The sequence below is a fragment of the Echiichthys vipera genome (assembly GCF_963691815.1).
Source record: "Echiichthys vipera genome assembly, chromosome: 12".
In the NCBI taxonomy this organism is placed as follows: Eukaryota; Metazoa; Chordata; class Actinopteri; order Perciformes; family Trachinidae; genus Echiichthys; species Echiichthys vipera.
The window spans coordinates 18,454,578-18,477,038 of record NC_139837.1 but is presented as its reverse complement, the minus strand read 5'-3'; the positions used below and the strand labels follow the sequence as shown (position 1 = coordinate 18,477,038).

The 22,461-nt window shown below is 40.0% G+C and overlaps 1 protein-coding gene across 1 annotated transcript in view; it reads right to left on the bottom strand.

The window, feature by feature from the left end:
• Positions 1-2,925: 2,925 nt before the first annotated feature.
• The window catches only part of LOC310954920 (CD109 antigen), a gene marked incomplete at its 3' end in the record, with an annotated part of 31,527 nt that continues 11,991 nt past the window's right edge, over positions 2,926-22,461 (bottom strand). Inside the window, exons 8-41 of the mRNA XM_083924609.1 lie at positions 22,186-22,246; positions 21,779-21,875; positions 20,672-20,788; positions 20,531-20,590; positions 19,912-19,997; positions 16,750-16,912; positions 16,295-16,528; positions 16,060-16,182; positions 15,901-15,940; positions 14,708-14,787; positions 14,298-14,394; positions 14,107-14,216; positions 13,830-14,018; positions 13,459-13,563; positions 13,295-13,357; positions 12,209-12,379; positions 11,959-12,111; positions 11,194-11,263; positions 11,024-11,108; positions 10,786-10,903; positions 10,326-10,439; positions 9,920-10,138; positions 9,635-9,776; positions 8,522-8,692; positions 8,118-8,199; positions 7,756-7,984; positions 7,452-7,623; positions 5,991-6,181; positions 5,394-5,549; positions 5,204-5,269; positions 4,350-4,489; positions 4,070-4,226; positions 3,255-3,357; positions 2,926-3,119 (exon numbers count right to left, since the gene is read on the bottom strand). Of these exons, the coding sequence (XP_083780735.1) occupies positions 2,926-3,119; positions 3,255-3,357; positions 4,070-4,226; positions 4,350-4,489; positions 5,204-5,269; positions 5,394-5,549; positions 5,991-6,181; positions 7,452-7,623; positions 7,756-7,984; positions 8,118-8,199; positions 8,522-8,692; positions 9,635-9,776; positions 9,920-10,138; positions 10,326-10,439; positions 10,786-10,903; positions 11,024-11,108; positions 11,194-11,263; positions 11,959-12,111; positions 12,209-12,379; positions 13,295-13,357; positions 13,459-13,563; positions 13,830-14,018; positions 14,107-14,216; positions 14,298-14,394; positions 14,708-14,787; positions 15,901-15,940; positions 16,060-16,182; positions 16,295-16,528; positions 16,750-16,912; positions 19,912-19,997; positions 20,531-20,590; positions 20,672-20,788; positions 21,779-21,875; positions 22,186-22,246 (4,358 nt within the window). The remainder of the gene's footprint in view (positions 3,120-3,254; positions 3,358-4,069; positions 4,227-4,349; positions 4,490-5,203; positions 5,270-5,393; positions 5,550-5,990; positions 6,182-7,451; positions 7,624-7,755; positions 7,985-8,117; positions 8,200-8,521; positions 8,693-9,634; positions 9,777-9,919; positions 10,139-10,325; positions 10,440-10,785; positions 10,904-11,023; positions 11,109-11,193; positions 11,264-11,958; positions 12,112-12,208; positions 12,380-13,294; positions 13,358-13,458; positions 13,564-13,829; positions 14,019-14,106; positions 14,217-14,297; positions 14,395-14,707; positions 14,788-15,900; positions 15,941-16,059; positions 16,183-16,294; positions 16,529-16,749; positions 16,913-19,911; positions 19,998-20,530; positions 20,591-20,671; positions 20,789-21,778; positions 21,876-22,185; positions 22,247-22,461) is intronic.

Genomic DNA, 22,461 nt, shown 5'->3' with positions numbered 1-22,461 from the left:
AACTGTATGGAAGTCGTGTTGGCTCTTTGGCTGCATGCATTTCTCTATTTTTTACATTTTCTTTTTTACATCTTAGACCTTTAAATATATGCAGCGCTGTCATCTGCCTTCTTCTTATTATATGTGTGTTTGATAATACTTTTTTTTAACAGGAGAGAGATTTCTCTGTTATGTAGCACATCCCCGTTTAAAGATTCATCTGCAACACCTGCTGTCAGTGTGAATTGCTTATTTGGACAAAACACTCCCGCTCACCCTTCCTTCTATCACAATGAGTCTAACAAAAACATAACATGTTCAGCTCATAAATAATAATCTTCCCGATGTTGTTTACCCCCATCTGTGTCTCATCTGTGACAGGTGTGTTTCCAACATTAGTCTGCTCACAACCACATTTACGTGTGTGAATATTAATAAATGTCATCAGACTCAGGGGATCTGATACATGAGTTGAGACCTCAGACTCATTCTGGGCATGATATGATCCAACCCCCAAGCCCCAGAAGCATCTTCAGAAATAGAAAAGTGGTTCCTAAAAGCATCACCTTGGGAGAAGTTACATTTTGTTGTTTTTAATCTCTTGTTCCTCTTCACAACCAGATGACAAAGTGATGAAAGATAGATACTCTGTAAAGACATAAATCTTTTTTGTCTCCTCCATACACCTTTGTGTTAAGAAAGGCTTCCTTCAACGCATCTTCAACGCTCAGTACTTTCACTAAGCTCTCTGTCGGCCACTACTTTAGGCAGTTAACATAGTAAATGCATGACATCATGACCAGTGTATGCCCCTGATGGATGTCTGTTTTTGTAGCCTGATCCACAACAAGACCTTGGTTAGTAAGGGTCATTTGTCATGACCTTCATGTGTGTGGAGTAATCCGGTGTAGGAAATTTAAAAATATTTTGGGGCACCTTTTGCCCCCACTCTCTAAAACCAAATGGAGATATCAACTACATTTTAGGGGCTCTTTTAAAAACAATTGTAAAATGCATATAGTTATCACCACATTGTGCCAGCATGAGTAAATATCAGTGCATGATACAGCGCTATTTGTCGGTATGAAAGACAGAAATCGAAATTAGAATAATTGAATAAAAATAAAATGATCTCTTTATGTTGAATTAGGATCCTATTAGCCTATTGGTATACACCAATTTAGGCTAATATCCTAATTCAACATAAAGCCATCATTATATATATATTTATATATATATATTTGTTTTTTTTCTTTAACAAAACTTTCTTTATGTGTGTCAATAAAGGTATCATTCAATTACAGACATGTAAAGCGCGCTGGTCAAAAGTATTTCCTGTGATAGAATCAGTTTATAAGAGCTTGAGATCTCACCAAAGCTTTGAAACTGATGCTTTTATGATAGCAAGACTGCCATCTAGTGTTAGTAATTCTGATACTGCAACAGTCTGTTATTAAAACAGTGTACATTTCTATGAAAACAGCATGGAATTGCATTATTTCTGCTTTGGAGTAACTGCTGGCATGTAGTCTTGATAACATTATTGAATGTGTGTATTAATTTTTCCTTTTTCTGAATTAGCTTCACTCCTGTGGGCTCCTGGTTTGTTGTAACAGTTATAGCAAAATGCTTATATAAGGTAATGTCTTATAACAGCAAAATAGAGAGTCTGGCAGGGAGAATAAAAACAAGCCAGATTTGGGGTATCCAAACATATTGTTATATCACTGTATCTACTAAAGGTGGAGATTCTTCTTGCTGTTATTCTGTTTTGTTATGTCACAGTACTGTGGTCAATTACTGCATTCACTTCATTTTTAAATAGGGAATAACACAAGGGAAGCATTTGGGAGATCTTCTTACAAGTTGTACCCATTTATTATATTCAATCGAGGCCAAAAGTTAAGGGTTTAACTCGGAACAACTCATATTTTCAACATCATTCCATGTCTGCCTTTGCTTATGAACAAACATCTTTATTAAACCTTGAGGGGAATTGCTTGGCACAATGAGCCTTGTAAAACATCTTACACAAATACAAAACACCAACACAGCATGTATTAAAGGAAAAAAAAGGCATACAAGAAAGAGGTCAAAGGCCAGGTTCCGCTACAGAAGAAATCACTGAAGGAGACTAAACTTCAATATTGTTGTCACCTCAAAAGAAAAATCATTATTGATCATGTTCATGTGGACATGGTGTAAACTATTTATATTGGACTAAATCAAATATGCCATGGATTGAACACAGAAGGTTATAATCTTAGAAATAGCATTCATGTTTCAGCTAAGTCAAACCTCATCACTCTCTGGTGATAACTTACATGTGTGTGTTTCCTCTGCAGGTCAGCCTGCATTCCTTCGGAGTTTTGTGACGTGGCAGAGGGCTAAGGCAGACACTATCTCATTCCAAATTATCTTAAAGGGCAGTTGGTGCCACCTTTACACCATATGCAACATATTCATCCCTAGGAAGTACAGCAGGGCTTTAGAATACATCTTATTTTATCTTTATATGTCTTCAGGCAACTTTGCCCGCATTTCCAGCCAAGATGGCAACAACAGAACACATGTGATACTGATAAATCTGTTTCATTTGTTCTGCTGACAATTGTACATGAGTTATTTATTAAAAATGACATTCCCGTCAACACATGGAATCATGTGGTGAATGAAAGGTTTTTTTCACCTAAGTAGAGAAATAATTTTACTTGTTTTCTAGTTTCTAAAGAAACTCATTCACATTCTGTCCAAGAATAATACAGAACAAAACACATCATAAACAGTATGTGCACGGAGCAAACAGGCCTCTAAATATTACAATCACTTGTCGTAAAATAACTCTGACACATTCACATTGCATCTGGTGCGTAATATTGCGTAAACATGCCAAAATCACGTCAATTGTGTCTAATTGCATTTAAGCTCCAATTTAATCTGAATAGACTAGAATAAAGAAACAACTCCAAAAAATAGGCAGGTTAAGCTGTAGGTGGTGCTGCTTATTGAGTGAGATAAGAGTGCGGAGGGCACTGTGATGGTGATTCCTGGCCTACAGAGATTATAGTTTTCACCACAGAAGAACGAGGAGCTCATGTTGTGCAGCGCTTTTGAGTTGTAGGCTTGTGATGCTTTTCTCACTGTGAGAAGGGGAAAATAATCGTATGATAATCAGTACATGACACCATCATACTAGCCAGTATGTTTGGTGGTCTTGACTTTTGTCAGTCCAACACTAGACAGAGTAGACTTTGATTAAGTGAAAGGGTACTCACTGCGCTCATAGTAGTCGTAAACCTCCAACACAGCATCCTGTACGTGGGCCACTTTGTAATTTCTGATGACTGGAAGTCTGATGCAAACCTCTGACTTGTTAAGCTGCAAATGGGAGCAGAAAAGTAAATGATGTTGTGGTAAAACACAATATAATATTTAAAGTATTTATCATATTCTTTCACATGTGGTGAAAATATACAGCTCTCTGACATAGAGATTTGTTTTCTTTTAATTTGAGAAGCTTATAGTAGGAACAAGGGTATTGGTCCTCATATTATTTTTCTTATTTATTACACCATAAATTGTACTTAACAAAAAAATGGTTCTTTGCAGACCTTTACAGCACTGTAGAAAGGTTATTTTTTTCAGTGTTATTTTCTGGAAGTGTGGGGTTTTAATGACCTGAGGAGGTCATTTGCATTTGAATATGATACACAAATTAAACATAATGGGTTTTGACGATTAATTCTGGTACTTTTTTATTCAACTTAAACTGCTTTCATGCGATAATAAATATAATAAATAGATACATTTTAAGTTAAATAAAAACATGTAGTAACCCGCCACTAGAAGCCTCATCTTGGCAGGGTAGTGAGGGCTTTGAGACATAATTTAAACCATTATGTTGGGAAAGAACATTTGAGATAATTTTTATTTGAATAATTTGGGCTGGTCAAACAGTTCTTCAGCCCTTGTTCTTAGGCTCCACCCAGTAACATTGTTCTAGTTCTGGTTCAACAAAATAAAACTACAACTTATCCCAACTTAACTTTTCATGGCTGACCATGAAATGATGACATGATGAAACACTTACTGAATCTAGGTAGAAGCTGACTTTCTCTGGAAGTATCTCCACCTTTCTGATAAGATCAGTTGGAGCAGCAGCTGCAGGAGAGAGACTGAAACCACTGAGCATGCCCACATCCAATATAACCATGCCGGTCTGAGATATCACCTGATCCTCCTTTAATCTAGAGAGGACAAAAGCAAAATGTATATAATTTAAGTCCCTTGTTCTGCACGATATTTGACATGAATGACTACATTACTTGCAAACATGGATCGTGTCAGAAATACAGGCATATAGTACTAACCTTGTGCATATAGATAACAGCATGTGATTGTGGTCTTTTCCCTCAGTAACATCCACGCCTAATGTGAAAGCATCCTTCTCTTTGGCGTGCTTGAGGCTCTGTGAAAATACTTTGCTCTCCAGGTTGTAAAAGATATTCATCTGGATGGATTCATGGAGTAAAAACTTAGATTCAGTGGTGAAGAGCTTAGATTTACTGTATTGTCTGATAGCACAGCAAGAGATTATATGAGACTGTAATATAGATGATTAAATTCAAATGCCTCAGTGTCACAAAAACAGTATCTGTTATAGAAACATCTTCATTCCATAAAGCAAAAATGAAATAAAGATTGGGTGCCTGTATTTGTTGACTTGTATTGTATTGTATTGAGTCACAGAAGGTTTAAAGCAAAGAAAAAAGAAGACAATGGGCTATACTATTGAACATACTGTAGTGAACAGTCCTTCTCTGAGTGATATTATCTGGAGGGACTAAATGCAGACAGGACTTCAAGCTACAGTATGTGTTCCAGATGTTAATTGCTGGGAGTCCATTATCATGCTACATTTGCATTTCCCTGTTTTGATTTAGCATTTACAATGCAGTATATTGTGCTGGGTGACGCTATCATGCGCAGCTGCTGCGTTCAATTTATTCCCGTCATGCTCCAGTTGTCAAACCATTTTTTATGTTGTTGCATAGTGGGGTGTTGTTTGGACTTGTGGTGTTGCCTTTTCCTTAAACATGGATAGGGTTAGTACAATTCATATCACACCTGAAAACTGTCCTCAAGTCTATAGTTTATAGTTAATAAATGTAATGGAATTGATGCACAAAGAAAGAAATCCAGTAACATTGTTGTAACACTGTACCTGAAATATTGCAAATCCTCTTCCCTCCATGTATATATTTAGATTTATATCTTTGTCAGCATTAATCTAAGAAATAAAGTAAAGTCCAGAGTGAGGATAGTATAGATTTGGATTCAGTAAATACAGCATAATATAAAAAATCCAGTATATCAAGCATGCAACAGAATGGGCTTCCACCCAGGTCTATTACCTCTTGGCTCTGATACGTCAGATAGTTGGTGGAGTTGATGTGAAATAGTGACACAAATGAAGAAGCTGGAGCAGATATGTTGACTCTGAGGTCGATGGTGTTGGCACCACTGAAGGCAGCGTAACAAGCCAGAGCCTGGAGGGCAACTACGGTGTTCTGAGAAGGGAAAACAGTAACAGGTCCAAATATCTGCATCTGGATTATATTGCCTAATATATCATTTAGTGCAGACTTATGGGCTATTACTGTGATACATGTTTTTCCTCCCAATCAATTATGAATATGAATATTTTATCAGTTTGCATCAAAATAATTATGAAATTGACATTTTCTAATGTTATTATGAATCAACATTCTTTTCTTTAAGTACGTTCTGTCCAGAGACACTGGAATGTGACAAAAAATCTGACAAACAAAAGTTTTACACCTCAAAGCCTAAACTAACCAATCAGTCTCCATTCCATGAGTCCATATTCCACAGCAAGGTATACTTAACCATAGTATGGCAGGTTTAATTCAACAATTAAGTGTCAGATGATGATGATGCAAAATTTTAACACCTTACACATGAAGATGCTATAAACTCTCAGTTGTCACCTGTGTCGTCCCGTATCCTCCTAGATGGTTCTTCTGCTTGCTTAACCATTTCATGAGACCAATGCCCTCCACCAAGCTGCCACGCCTAAAAAGAGCCAGCAGCACGTAAGAGGCCATCTCAATCTGCACTGAGCACGGCTGCCCGTCGTGTGTATCCAGGCCAGCTGAGGATGTCCACATCATGACTCCATCTTTTGAAGAAAATGACAACATATAGAGTTCAATATACCGTGCTGAACAATATAAAAAACCCTACATAGATGTTTTGCTGAAACATTGTTTTTGTTCCTGCTGTTTCTTTCATTACTGTAGAACAATCTAGATCCTGAATGAGTCCTTACCCCAAGTGAAGGAGTTCAAGTACCTCGGGATCATGTTCACGAGTGAGTGGACAATGGAGCGTGAGTTAGGTCGGAGAATCGGAGCAGCGGGGGCGGTGTTGCAGTCGCGCTACCGCACCGTTGTGAAAAGAGAGCTGAGCCGGAAGGCAAAGCTCTCGATCTACCGGTCAATCTTCGTTCTTACCCTCACCTATGTTCATGAAAGCTGGGTCATGACCGAAAGAACGAGGTCGCGGGTAGAGGCGGCCAAAATGGGTTTCCTCAGGAGGGGGGCTGGAGTCTCCCTTAGAGAGAGGGGGAGACGTTCAGGCATCCGTGAGGAACTCGGAGTAGAGCCGCTGCTCCTTTGCGTTGAAAGGAGCCAGTTGAGGTGGTTCGGGCATCTAGTAAGGATGACCCCTGGGCGCCTCCCTAGGGAGGTGTTCCCGGCACGTCCAGCTAGGAGGAGGCCTCGGGGAAGACCCAGGACCAGGTGGAGAGATTATATCTCCACACTGGCCTGGGAACGCCTCGGGATCCCCCAGTTAGAGCTGGTTAATGTGGCCCGGGAAAGGGAAGTTTAGGGTCCCCCGCTAAAGCTGCTGCCCCCGGGACCCGACCCCGGATAAGCGGTTGAAGATGAGATGAGATGAGAATCTAGATCCTAGGAACTCTAAGACCCACAAGAGTCAAATATTGTGAAAATTTTACCCAGCATATAAATTAAAAAGTTGTAACACTTGACCAGATGGTGGCACAAAGCAGTCAATTACACAGAAACATAGGAGCCACTTGTATGTTTGTTTTTTGGCTTCAATGAATGGGCCCATCACTATCAAGATGAGCAACTGTATATTTCAAATTTTCAGTTGAAGTTTGACATGATGGTACCGTCACCGTTTAGAGTCAGACAACCACAATTATGGTTAGTTTATATTAAGACGTGTTTAAAAAGTAATCAAATATTTGTTTCTCCAAAATAGTTTTCTTAGTCCAACATCTGATCAATCAATCATCTGGTCAAAATGGAACAAAACTTGGCCAGGATATGCCCATCGAGTGGCAGCTTCATAGGATGTAATGCATGTAGATTTGTGACCTTTGCACATTCTTGAACATAAAATAAACTGCACTAAATTACCTCTGTAGTCAGCTCTCCTGCTGAGCTCATCCAGGACAGTCCCAGCCACAGGACTATTAGCCAGAGCTAAAGCATAAGCTGCCAGACACAGGCTGTAGTTACTGACCACTCCACTGGACACTTTGCTCTCCAGGTACCTCTGAGCCAGGGACACATTCCCTGTGTGCATACCCTTCACACAGAGGAACCAAACAAAAGATCATTACTGTCAACTGACTTATTTTCCTCATATACTTTTATACAGCACTTAAATGTAATATCGTAACTTCCTCTACAGAAACTCACAGATAATCCCCTAACTCACCGCTGAGCTCCCGTCTTCTAACAGGGGCATCAGAACATAGGCAGTGAGTGCCACTGGACCATCCAGCCCTCCCTGCATTTCTGTGTGAATCAACCTGCCAACCTCACTGAACTCTCCCTGGGGCCCCTGGTGTTTCAAGAGCCAAGTCACGGCCCTGTTCAGGAGACTCTGGTCTACCTGCATGTAGGGCTGAGCCTGGAGGAAGCACCTCAGCACGAAGGCTGTCAACCTGGGACCACAGAAAGGAGAAAATGCATTAGAGGATGGGAAATTAAAGCCTTTTCTACCTGTGATGATTGAGTGACATAATGTATTCTATTGATGTTTTGCCTGCAACAAATGTATTAGCATTTGTAACCCACCATGTGCTACCAGAGGGGTCGCTGACTCCGAAAGCACTGAATGAACCATCATCTCGTATGTAGGACAGTTGTCTCTGATATCCTTACAGCAGAAAATAGAACAGGTTTACAACTAAATCCAATGAAGCATTACTCTGAAGAAGCCCTGTTACATCTTCTGTAAGTAGCACATGAAATTACTTGACCCATAGATTATATTGTTTACAGTACATTTACTGTAAGTCAGTGATTAATTCGAAGGTTTGTAGCACCCAATATGTAAAATCTATTCTGAAAATGTAAAACAATTTGCACTTGACCTGATCTAAAATGTAATAAAATGTGCACTTAAAATATAATAAAAAAACAAATATTGTAATAAAATGCCCAGACTGATATTGTACTAACATTTTAAGGCTGTTTACCTTCCATCATGTAGCCAAGAGCTCTGCTCCTGATCTCACTATTGTCCTGGACTGACTTGTCCAGGTACTGGAGAACATAAATACTGGGAGCAAAGTGGACCATGTTCTGCTCCCCACAACCAATAGGCATCTGAACCAGCGAATCCAAGTTGCTGATGGACAAGATATCACCTGTGTAAAGCAATACAGGAGGGAAGGGGGAGGGGTTTAACAGTTGCAGAACATTTCCACGAATAGAATGAATATATCTTATATGTTTAATCATTTTTCTTTTCTTTTTTCCCCTCAATATCATTTTAGAGAACATCAACTCCTCTATAGCTTTGGTGCATTGCATTATGGGACAGTATAGGGATTTTTTCAGGTCTCAGTGTCTTGATCTCGACGTGGACATGGTATTGGACAATGTGCAAATGCAAGTTCCAAATATTGCTTTGAACACATGAAATGTGACTATTGGGATGCTTTTTGATTATTATTAAGGAGCAGGTATTTCAAGTAATACGGAGCTAAATGACTCATTAGAGTAAGGTAGCTTTTCATCAATAAATGTATAAACAAACCCACAGAATTGTTAATTGTTTTACTCTGCTCAAATAGCATGTGAGTATTCTTTGTAAAAATAAACATAAAAGCAAAACCTTTAGTATAACATTACTTAAATCACCAAGGATTTTCTTGCGAATTGCTTAAAAATGGTCAATATTGCTGTTAAATTTCTAAGATTTTCTAGTCTGCACATTTGCTTGATGTTTGCTCGCTATCTCAGTGCAGACACCCAACATTTGTCTCCAACTGAGGAGAATACTGAGGCTTGCCTTTCTACCATGACAAATTCCCAACATCCCTCGACCTGAATGGAGCCGAGCCAAACAGCCTGACAGATGTTCAGAATCTGCCCTCCATAAACATTCCTGTTTGATGTCCATCTTTCCCATTTTTTAACGTTCAGTACCTAAATGTTTTCAGGACACATACCCAAGCTCATCATCTAAACACAAAGGAAAATGTGGGCACATATGACACATTGCTAATTGACCAAAAAAATAAACAGGAAGAGCACTCAGATGGAACTGCCAATGGCACAACAGGGAGGACAAATCGTAGACGTACCAACCAATGCCACATGGGCCCTCTGGCTGTCCGGTACCACATCTGGTGGAAAAGAGAAGGAGACGGATCTGGAAATGTTGTGTTTCTCCGGTGCCATCTCCAGGAACAGAATCTTTGAGTAGGACTGTTCAACTCCCTCAAGCTTCGGGAACATGGAAGTAATTGATTGTTGTCAAAAGGTTTAATCATATGCCATGCAGCATATTGCATTGTTAAGAATCCTTTTTTTTTAACTGGGACATCACATGCATATGAATATTATCCAATTTTTCCATCATACCGCACCTTTACAAACACTCTCCTAACAAGGCTCTCTGAAGCATCTGCAGATACGGCGTGCACAGATATTTCCATCTCACCCAGAGCCACCGGCTTTATAGGGAACAGCGCTGAAGCAGATACGTGACTCCCTATGGTGAACTGTTGGGCATTTACTGCAGAGACATCGCCTTTGTTTGCCAAAACAAACTCAAAGGCATCAGTCAGTGCTAGCAGCAGTATGACCTGTGGAGGGAAACATATGGGAACAAAGTACCATACAGTAACATTTTCTTTGACAGATTATTGGAAGTTTCTCAGAAATCATCAGTTAGGGAGTTTGTTGAAATTGTATCTAAAGAGAAAAGTAATGGTCAGGTGATTTTCCAGTCCTATTTTAACCAGAATATCCCCCAACTGTAGTCCGTCATACCTCTATGTCATGCTCTAAATGGTTGATGATGTTCACCTCCAGCACAATCTCCTCCCCTCTGATGAGGTATGATGGAACATCCAGAGACAAGGAAAAATCTTTGGACACAGTCAACTGAATGAGAGAACATAAATCAATTCAGAAGAAAAGTTGGCTAACATTGTTAGCACTGGATATTAAAAGTTAGGCAACAGCAATTCTTTATGCCGTAAAGTTGTTTGTTTGTTTTTTTGTATACAAGACAGTATATAAGTATACAGTAGGAAGTGGGCAAACAGACTTTAAGCTTTAGAGCAGTGTGACACCAAGGGGAAGGACTGAAAATCAAATGTAAAAATATCACTTCCCATGTTTCCTTTTCAATACAGACAAAGATACACAACATCCCTTTTGCAAGAGGAAATAACAAGATATGTGGGAAATGCAACCCCCAGATTTGAGAAATAGAGTATTTAGTTACCTTTTGTGGCACAGGAGTGAAGCCCAAACCCAGGTTGTCTGACATCACTAAAGCAACAGCCCTCAAAGAGGTAAAACCATCTGGCACTGTTATTTTCTCACTTGTCCATGTTTGATCACTGACAGAAACGACAGAGTATGTATGTATGAAATATGGGTATGCACGGACCTGTGTTTTTATATTTGACAACACTGGTCACTCATTTGAATGGCCTGCATATGTACCTTTTATTACTCACCTAATACTAGTGTCAAACCACAGTAAGGATTCAGCTGCATCCATCCAATAGCTCCAGTACTTCTCTACCATTAGGGCATCTCCTTCTAAAAAACACGGAACAGAAGATATCAGTACCGTACTTATATTAAAAAGAATCACATTGATTCAGGGTGTCATTTATTATCATACCATTTTCAGGTCCATCAGGCTGCGTTTTCTTATAGAGTCTGGCATTGGTCAACATCCTAATATCATATTCCTGCACAAAAAATACGATATACGTCATAAACAGTTTTTTGGATATAATCTAGCACGAAGGCCTGTACTGTGAGGTCCACTATCAAATCATCTTTAGTGTAACAGCCGATGAAATATAAGTCAGGTCTCGGCAGGTGATGTAAGGTGTAGAACAGTCTCAACTCTGTAGATGCCCGAGGAGATCTCGCTTTTTAAAATGGTCTCTTCTACCAGACACAATACTCAGTGCCAGTGCTTTTGAGAAGAGAAAACTTAATCTTAACAGCCCACTGTGGTGAAGCTTTGTTCCCTCCATCTTGCTTCTATCAACAACCCTCAAGTCATGGACCCAGAACACTAGAGTTACCAGCTCTTTGAAACAGCAGAGTCATGTCCTAACAAAGCAGACAGATGGGTTACATCCAGAATTACCGGTTTAGTGATTAAACACTCAATGATCATAGAGTATCTTACTGGGAAAAGTATATCCAGGAGGTAAGAGATTAAGGAGACTGAGAAGACTGGTGCTTTGTTATTAAACTGGGAAACGGACAAAGGATGAATAAAGCAAGTCCAACAGTATCTAAACAAGTGACTTTCTGAAGGAGGTTCACAGAAGTTTAGGTTTCAGAGATGATATTTTGCTGTCTCATTTTTCTCTTAAGAAATAAATGTATGTCTCTCCTAGGCTTTGGCCAATAAAACAGGTCGTCATACCTTCTGCACTTTTGAGTCTGGGTCAGCCTGCAGAGCGTCATCATGAGCCCCCATGACCACAATTCCTACCTGGGATCTTCGATCAAGAGTGGTCACAGTGAGCGCTACCTGCTCACCCGGCTGGGCTTTGTCACTGCTCCAGCTTAGAGAAACCTGAGGAAGGCAAACACACAAACAATCACAGGCATGTCTGGGAGAATCATGCACCTATAAGAATATTACGATAGAAGACTAGAAAAAAGGAAAGTACATAGTTTTGTTGGTCGATGGTTACGTGCAATGTGTCACTGGTGACCTCTCCATCAGAGAGGATGCAATAAAAGGTGACACGGGCCTTGGGAGACCAGGACACTGTTGGGGTCAGAGAAAAGGGGGAGGAAGTCCATGTCCCCGCGTCTACCACTTGACCTCTAGAGCTCACCTGTAGGTAAAACAATAAAAAAGACGTAATTGCTCTTTGCAGTCAACCACAAACCTCTCTTTGATGTAGTATGGACAGGGAGGTCCATAAGTTCCTATAATGATCTCTACATTTGGATTCTGTGTAGCATTTTTTAACATAATGATAGTTAAAGAGAACATCATCTCTGAACATGGGAAACTGATTTATCGATGGAGCAAATAAAAAGACAAATTCAAAACACACATTTGCAAATTCCAGGAAATTGATTGAAGCCAGAGACAATGCTCTCTGCAGTATTTGAAGGCAGCGTTTTTATTTTGTTTGGTGTGTAAAATATTTTAACAACGTTACAAAATGTTACAAATAAATAACTATATTGTAATTTAGAGGTTTGGATCTATTTTTTAGAACTTTTTGTTATTGCAGACAGAGACAGTGATACACCGAAAACGTACCACGGGTTCCCAACCATACACTACGCACATAAATGCTAATCATTCCAACATCTTCTGGTTAGGTGAAAATATTAACATACTATATTGGGAGAATACATGTTTAACCTCAAGAGACTTTTTAGGTTATGTGACCACTAAAGAATGTAGGATATTGTGTCTTGGAGAGGAAGTAGCATTGAGAAGCCACCTGTATCTCAGCAATAACTAAAAACTGGCATCAAATGGAAGGAGTGCAATAATGTTTTAATACATCAAGAATGAAGGTCGGAGGTACAGATACAATATAAGATGGAGAAACAGATGTTTTTCTTGGGGAAAAAGAAGGAGAACTTTCCTGGAAAATGGAAGAAATTGAGTTTTACAGAGCTCTTTCTGTTAGGGTCCTGATGTAGACTTTCACAATGTCATTATTTCAGAAAACAAGTGCAAGGTTATGTTATTTGCAGATTAATTGGATGCATTATTTGACCAAACATACCACAAAGTGAAGCGTAGTTAGTTGAAATGTGCTCCTCACATCTAGCACAAAAGGCAATCCAGTCTGAAAGTGAAACATGTTATGTGAATTTGTTACATAGTTATGAACATTAATTACGCATGTTTTGCTGTATTATTCCTTTTTTATTTTTATTGCACTGCTACCTGTGCAGTTAAGATGTTCACTGGGTTGATCTGAATATATGAGGCACTAGGAGAGGAGTGGTTGTTGTAGACGGTCAGAGTCTCCTCACTGGATTGGAATCTTGCCTGGATATAAACACAATATATAGAAAATATGGACAAAAATAATCATTTGGGCTGCTTTTTTTCCTCTCAGAAATTAAGAAAGTAAATCTGTTTTTAGAATCTTAAGATGTTTACGTGCACTCTACTTAAATTCACAGGTCCTGGGGTCAGTTTCTAAAATGTGTAATCCTTCTGTACTGAAACTACTCGTCTTACATAACGAAACTGTCACACACTGCTTCTCCCTGAGGACAAGCATTCCAGGTTCTGTAAATCAAAATACTCACCCGGATAAAAAGCATCCCTACTTGATCCTGTAATTTAAAGTCTATGTGGACATTCCCGTCCTCAGGCACAGCAAATAGAGTTGTAGGCTCAGTTGTCATCGTGGTTGTTCTCTGAGTGACTTCAATCACAGCAGAGTGCGTCAGATCTTGTGAGCTGAGTGGCTTTCTGTCATATCTAGAGATCCTTAGCTGTGGAGTAGAAGCACAGAATGTAGTCAGCTCACAGAAATCACAGTTTAAATTAGATGGCGAATGAACAGAATAATAACTCACTCACTCTTGTGTAGAAGTTTAAAGATGGCTTGAGTGTAGGTGGAAAATCATGGAACGTAAGCTGGAACTGGTTCATCATGAAGTTGACTTCAACTGTTTTGTTCACTTTAAATCCTGACAATAGATGATGCAACAGTGTGGTTTAAAGTTGCACCTGAGATGCTTTAATCAACGTTGTCTCACAATATATCTCACCTGTGGAGTCGTCAGTAACACAAGCAGCAACGTGTGCACGGCTGCTGATTCCTTGAAGCAGAGTTTTACTGAAGAAAAACTGTGCTGACCCATAGATCTGAAAACCAACAGTCAAATGTTAACTGTAAATGCTAGCTACAAGAGTATCCTTGTATAAATTATTTTATAAATGAGCTAGGGACAATAAAACTTCACCTCTTTAGTTTGTGTTTGCATGAATGGAGAGGCCGCATTGTGCATAACAGATGCCGGAGTAACTGAAACAGATAGTGTTCCTTGTACAGGTTGTCCACTGGGGTAACTAGAGGGGAGGGGGCAAAGTAAAGGCTACTTGCTTAACATATGTACATATATGTTTAAATCTGACAATGTTGATTTTCATGAGCTAATTGAACTCACAGTGCTCTCACTGATCCTGAGATGTCATATCCAACAAGGAGCTCTTGAGGTGTATTGAGCAGTACTTCAAAGGGAGGATGCTCTGCAGCAGCTGTCAGCAAAATAATGGGGATGAAATGTGTAGCCATTAAGTTTCCTTGTCCATGTCCTATGTTCCCCGGTCGCATAAGCCTATCCCTCCGCCTATGCCTCTGCCTATGCCTGAATTTAGAATTTTGTTAGGGTTAAGGGTTACGGTTAAGGTCAAGGTTAGAGGGTAGCGTTTGGGTCTACATAAGCCTAACTTCCGGAGAATTCTGCACTGATTGTGGAGAGAATACCAGACCGGGGAACATAGGGCCCTAAGTTTTTAAAAAAAAAGGTCAGATGTTGCCCGGTTACATACAAAGCAGGGAACATAGGACCTGGGGAACATAGGTACGCACGCTCCCGCTGTAGGCAACTTAGGAACAGCAGTGCTTTGGGCTAAATGCTAACATACTCACAATGACAGTGCTAATATACTGATGTTTAGAGGATGTTTAAGTTTAGCATGTTAGCATGGTAACATTTGCACTACGCAGTTATTGTGAAGATGGTCAACCATGTCATGCTATCTTGTCTGGATGGGGCTAATCTTGTAAAGTTAGGCTAAATTTTAGCAAGGGAAAAAGTGTCACTGCCATTTTTCAAAATGGTGTATTTGAATACTTCTGAATAATGTCACTACAAGGCTAATGCCTAAAAGCTTTTTTGAGATGTTAGAGGTAAGGGTGGATGGATGATGATGGTGCTGATGCTGGAGTGGGTATAGACGAGGGGGCCCAAAAATGTTGTCCCCCTGTCCATAATTCCTAACAGCTTGCCTGTATTGGACAATTAAGCATTTTGAACTGATGGTGGAGCTAGAGAAAAAGCTCTATCTATCTATCTAAAGACCTTGAATATCTGTACAAAATGTAAGGGAAATCTTTCCAGTAATTGTTGAGATAGTTCAGTAAAAACCTACAATACAATACAATCACATGGTGACCTTATAGAAAAGGCAGGGGATCATCAAAGTGTATAGGATTCCTCCTCAGGGGACCATGAATGTCTGTACAAAAATGTTGAGGCAAGCCATCCCTAGTTGTTTTTCAGTCTTAACCAACGCGGTGGACTGGCCAACCAACAGATCATGTCATGGGTAAAAAAAATGATTGCAATAAATTGATAGATCCATTACCACGATGCTCCACAATGAATGCTGTCTCATCAGCCATGCCCTGTAGGGAAAAGGATAGTAGGTGAAATGGGGAGACGCTTCTCTTATTCAATTCAAACAACAGCCTTTAAAAAAAGCGTGCTACACAAAGGTAAAGACATTTCTACATTTTGACCCTACATTCACTGTGGCTGTGATGGCCCACTGTCCATGAGGAGGCGTCTGGGATAATCTGAATTCATGCAACACGATCCCCAGATTCCCTGTGGACTCCCACCTGTCGACAACGTTCCCACTGGGATTCTGCGTGTGACAAAAGAACATCAGTCAAACTTCCTACCACCACACAATACCCGGAAAACAATCCATTCAACTCCTCTGGCTTTGTTCTTTCACACAGAAGACAGAGACCTACCCGTAAAGAGATATCCACTCTGCCTTTATATGGATGATTATCCAACTGAACAGTCAAAACTCTGGCTCTGACGGTGTCACCTGGTTGGTAGTGTGATTTGTCAGTTTGGATGAAGGTGGAGACATTCCTGAGGCTGAAGCTGAGGGTTGTGGTGTTGGTGAAAATGAGTGTGTCCTCTCTGTAGCCTCTCACCGTTAAGTTTAAGAGGGAATTATGGGCGATAGATCCAAGAATCTGGAGCGATTGTATAGGCATTTTCAGAAACATGTAATATTAAGCTTAACAGGTTATTTAATCATTCCCAAGTATTATTTACTCATCTTTGAGAAATAAAGAGAATTCATACTCACAGGAGGGAGTGTGATGACCCTGGTCAAACCTTTAAAACAGAATGATACTTTAGCCCTCTTAAAAGTCAGGTAACTGTGTAAATCCACTCTAAACCTCTATGTTACTGCATCGTCACCTCCTTGAAAGTCCTCTGTTTGGGCAGCTTTGATATTGCCATGTGCCACCTCCGCCATCACCCTGACACGGAAGTCAGCGAGGACGGTGACAGCCAGTGGAGTGATTGTCCCAGCATGCAACACCTCTGGACTTGAGATCAGATACAATGCCCTAGTAGAAAGAAGAGGAATTGTGAATGTTGGATCTTTAGATATGGCTACATTTATATATAAAATAAATAATAATTGGTCTGTGACTGTATTAATGAACCATGTCTCTTACCCGGATGATTCCTGAGTCGATCCAGGCACAGCAGAACACACAACTCCCGCACACACAACCAGAGTCCAGATCCCATCCATGCTTCTGGTTACTGCTTCGCCACACGTTCGAAGTCTGCTTCAGACACCGAATTTGACAGCGACTGCTTTGTGAAGTGACCTGGACCTACGTGTTATGAAACCCCACCTCCTATCTGTCCACCTACGCCCCATGGGGCTGCACTCACATGTTCATACACACTCTCTCTCACACACACACAAGGATACATACACATGCATACACACACAAAGGAGGAAGTGGACTCTTTTCACACCTCTGCCCAGGGCGATGCATCTCATCTGTCTATTCAGGGTTTGACAACTCAAAGCCCTGTCCAAAGAACACAGAGAGACGTTGTGGTGTCACTGTATCCATATGGATAAGAAAATACATCTTGAATGTCACAAGGGACACAACCCTACATGTAATGTAACACAGAACTGAGTTTAATTCTTGTCATTATCTAAAAATAACAGGCTGCTTTTTGTAACTATAAGCTGAATTGTGTAACCATTTCACAATATCATCACGGTTCAGCTATGTGGTAAACAGATTTGACATTTAAATTGCTCTGTGATAACTGAACAGTGGGGTGTTATTAAGGCTTTGTCTTTGGGGAAAATGGTGATCAGTCACCAAGAAACAGTAAAGTTTGTTCATCCATATCAGTCTGTGAATGTACTCATTTGTCAAGGTCATCATTATCCTCAAAGCAATTTCAGTCAAAAGCAACTGGACGCGGTTATTTGACTAGGATGACGTTTCACCTCTCATCCAAGAGGCTTCATCAGTTCATGTATGCATCTGACCAGGCAAATAACCAAGTCCAGTTGCTTTTGACTGAAATTGCTTTAAGGGTATCCATATCAGCTACTACTACTACTGGTTTGGGCTGTGCATTGGCAAGAATCTCTCAATACCATACATGCCATGATCCAGGGGTTACAATTCAATATATTGTAATACTGTAAGTTGTTTGAGGAAAACTGTCCACCATATGTATTCATCAATCAGAACAGTAGGATCTGTATGGATTACAGTTCCTGTGTGACTGCCATGCATTGCTCTTACTTGTAGCACATTCAAATCAACCGTCCTTCAGCATTTCATGTTAAGGGCCGTACTTGATACTCAAGTATAACAATACTGTCTTACACTCATATTCCCAGTCTTAATCTTACCATGAAAGAGAATGTCATACATTGTATCATTGTTTGTTTCACACTGTTATGCAAGTGTGACACAGAAATAGAGGTTTGCAAAGCGTTTTTAGTAAAAATAGCAGCAGGGAGAAGATGAGCTGACATTATGGGATCATGTTTTAACCTCTAAGCAGTAATTAAAATGTCCACCAAGGAATATGACACACAATGAAAGACTGTATTGACTCTTCCATACCAGCAGGAGGTAGTAAAGTCAAGACTAACTCGTCCACTTTAAAGCTGAGCTTCTCCCTACCCAAATAACCTTGACTAACTTGAAAGAGATAATACTTTACTTGGTAAAGGCCCATAAATGGATGCTCTGTGTTCAGTCTTTTCGTGTTGAATGTACTCAGTTTTCTTTCAAAGTCATGAATTACACAACACACACACAAAATGATTTCCTTCATATTAACATTTTATTTCTTTGGTATTAATTTTTCCCCATTAGTTACATGTAAACATGGTTTACAATGGTCCATTTTCACAAACAAGTATTTTTCCAATATTTGGCACGTATGACTTTGGCAACAAACTCAGCTTTTAACTTGTCGAAACAAAACCAGTTATTCAGTTTGTGCATTTGTGAGGATGCAGGGTGTGACGTGAGATGATTTTGCAACTGGATGTAAAAGCCTGTGTAGGCTTGCATTTGCTTTTGCTCAACATCACTCCTGTAATGCACATCCCTGAGCCCCTAAACAGCACTGGCACACTTGTTGTTGATGTTTGAACTTGACACAATTTCGGACTGGTCTGCAGCCTTGCTACTGAATGCCTACCGAGCCCTTTGAAAGACTCCAGCAGTTGTGTAACATCTGTACTGTACACCATTACATTCATACACCAACAAGGTGCGGACAAAGTGCATATTTACAGAATGCCAAAAGGTCTAGGAAAAAGTAGAATCACAGAAGAGGTTAAAAGGCAGAACACATCGGCAGATAAAAATCATGCACTTTAGGGACTGCCTACAGATTTGATGAAGGAAATGATGGGATACAGTACTTTCGGCCAGTGAAGTACCAGTGTGGAGACATTTACAGCAACTCTACCTATACTGTACAAATATCTTTCTAATAAGGATGCTATAAAAAGTCTAGGTGCTCTTAGCTTCTATGGTGGTCGATCATAGTCTTTATCTTGAAAGCTACAATATGTAGCAGTCTGTATTAAAAAGTTAGATGCTTTATTAATCATTACCCTCCTTCTCTTCAGTTTCTGCGTTAGCTGTGTCTGAATTCTACATACTGTCAGCAGATATATGAAAGACATAAGAATGCACACAACAATGGCAACAAACCAATGAAAACGTACTACTTTGCACCTCGCCACTTCCATTATCTCTACCTGGTCAGAGGACACTTTCTGAAGCGTATGACAGAAACCCAAGCAGAAGGGACTTCAGTCCACAGCAGCAAATAAGTATTTTTATGTTTCGGCATTAAGTCTTCATCACGCATCTTGATGTCAAATAGTTACAAATTGTAGCTTTAAATGTCTTTTCTTACAAACAGAAATAATTCTAGTTCCCAGACACACAACAAAGGCAAAGTATAGTATTCAGGGAGTCATCATTATAAACAACTCATATTGTTTCCTTTTGAAGAGACCTCAAGGATCCACTATGTTGGGATTGTCTGTCACATCTCAAAGTGACGGTAGATGCTCTCCACATAGCTTAGAACCCTTTGCCAGTCAGGACCTCCTGCTCTCAGCATCTCCTCTACTGTCTGTGGAGCAAATAGATCAAATATCTTCAAAAGGTCAAAATCAACTCGGCATCCATCATAGAAAAGTCAGATGAGGCTTTGCTGCAGCGGTGTCAAACTAATATCAGTTCAAGGGCCACATACAGCCCAATTTCATCAAGTGTGCTGGACCAGTAAAACGGCATAATAACCAATAAATAGCAACATCTCTAAATGTGTTCCTTTTTTTATTATATAGGGGTACAAGTACATTCTGATGTCTAGATATCTTTATACAACAGTAGTGTAGTGTAGTAGCGTGTAGCCTGTACGTAAGCATGTGGGAACTATAATAGCGTATCCAGCATAGGGCCTACTTCTCTTCTCTTAGAGCATGGGGGCCACAGTGGATAAATTGGAATATTGAAAACCTAGAACTAATGACTTCTCTGCAAATTTCACACTCTGCAAAGTCATCTAGTGGGCCAGATTGATCCCTTTGGCAGGTTCTGGCCCTAGGTCCGTTTGTTTCTGTAAATATAAATTGTATTATATTTTAAGACACCACGGCTTACCAGAGCTTGTGCAATCCCAACAGTTTCTCCTGCTTTGAATGCCAGACTGAGATTCTCCCTCTACAAAGAACAGAGTGAATCGATAAGTTAGAACACCATAAATCACTTTGGTCCCATCCATTACACAGGAACATTTCCTACCTTGTTCTCTGGAGTGAGAGCTGTGTATGATATGTGTGAGGGGAGGTAGGTGTGGTAGACGGCACAGAAGGCGAGCCCGTCCGCCCAGCTGCTGCTGAAGTTGGTGATGTCGATATTCTGCAGGGAGACAAAAGAGGGGACGGATTATGGTAACACAAATAACCAGTGGGTTAACCTGTAATAGTCAAATTGAAACTCCATTGGTAAATAACTATCTGAAGAAGGCTTTTTTTCCACAGAAGAATTTTGGTCACGTAACAGCAGGAAAAGCACAGGTATGAATAATACAATTAATTATGACTGAACTGCTTTAGCTGCTTCAGTTACAGTGTCCAGGACACAATGTTGTGGATTACTGGGACACCTGAATAGAGCAGAGCCATTCTTAATGTTAATAGTTTAAAAATATGGGAATTTTTCTGACTTTCTATTGGGAATATCAGAAGCAATGAGGCACCTCTTCCAAGTCAGAAGGAAAGGCCAGCAACTTTTCCTGTGGTTCTCAAAATCAATTCAAAATGTACTAATGTGTTACCATTTATTGACTGGAGTTTGTCTTGGTGTGTGCACGGGGTGGACAAAAAACAACACAACACAGATTCACATAAACACTTCAGCGAGGTAAATAAAACATTAGCACAAATATAAAAAAAAATACTGAGCAAAAAAGTTTCTGGTGCATTAAGAGACCGGCTAGGGTATATAGTTAAGTTCATGAACTGTACTAATGAGGAGGATTTTTTTTTTCACTACCTCAGGATGTGAGCTGTTGAAGCAAGTCGTTCTGCTCCATTGCATAATAAATAATACCACGTAACTTTTTTCCTCGAAGGAAGGGGGACAAAAAGTGCATTGGGTGGATGAGAGAGGTCTCTGATTATTTTCAGACCCATTCAAAGCATGGCAATGGGACTGAATCTATGGCTTTTAAATATTATCATCAATACAATAATAGCTGTTCATTGGGGAAAATACTATTTTATCACATCTATTACATTATGCTTTGGGGTTGAGCCTTTTAAGACGAGTGTAAATTGACATGGAATATCAAGTGAAGCTTTAAGAAAGCAATACATGCAATGCATACTAAATTCTGCCCAGGATCACCTTGTAGCCTTGTGTTCGGCTCTGACACCAGCGGAGCAGCGAGTTTCTTTTTGAGCCTCCATGGCGACGCAGCAGCAGGTTAAAACCATCCTGGGACCTGACAACATAAAACATCTTTGTCACATAGCTGACTTTGTTATTGAAAGGAAAACCTAATTAACACATTAATTCAAGTAAAAAGAGGTGTTATGACCCCACTACTGGGCTTTATGAGTTCACCAGACAAATGTACCAGGGTCAAAAGGACTAATTAGATTCACACAGGATGTAGCAATCGGGCTGGTCCCTTGGACACAATGATTTGTCACTGTGTGTGTGTGTGTGTGTGTGTGTGTGTGTGTGTGTGTGTGTGTGTGTGTGTGTGTGTGTGTGTGTGTGTGTGTGTGTGTGTGTGTATTTGTACTTACTTAGTGGAAGGCAGCTCGGTGAGGGCAGAGTTGTACTTGTTTAGGGACTCCTCACATTTTCCTGTCAAGACAAGCAATACGTTTTAATCCCCCATGGCGTGCTGTCATAAAAACTCTCAGCAGCAGTGGAAGGAGAGAGGTTTAGCTACACCATTCTTAAACGTGCTAACATGAACTTCTACATGTTTAAAGCAGCATAAATTAATTGTTGTACATCAAGGGGCAGCAGAACATGCTGTAACATTGACATTCACCATATAAAGAAGCCAACTGTAG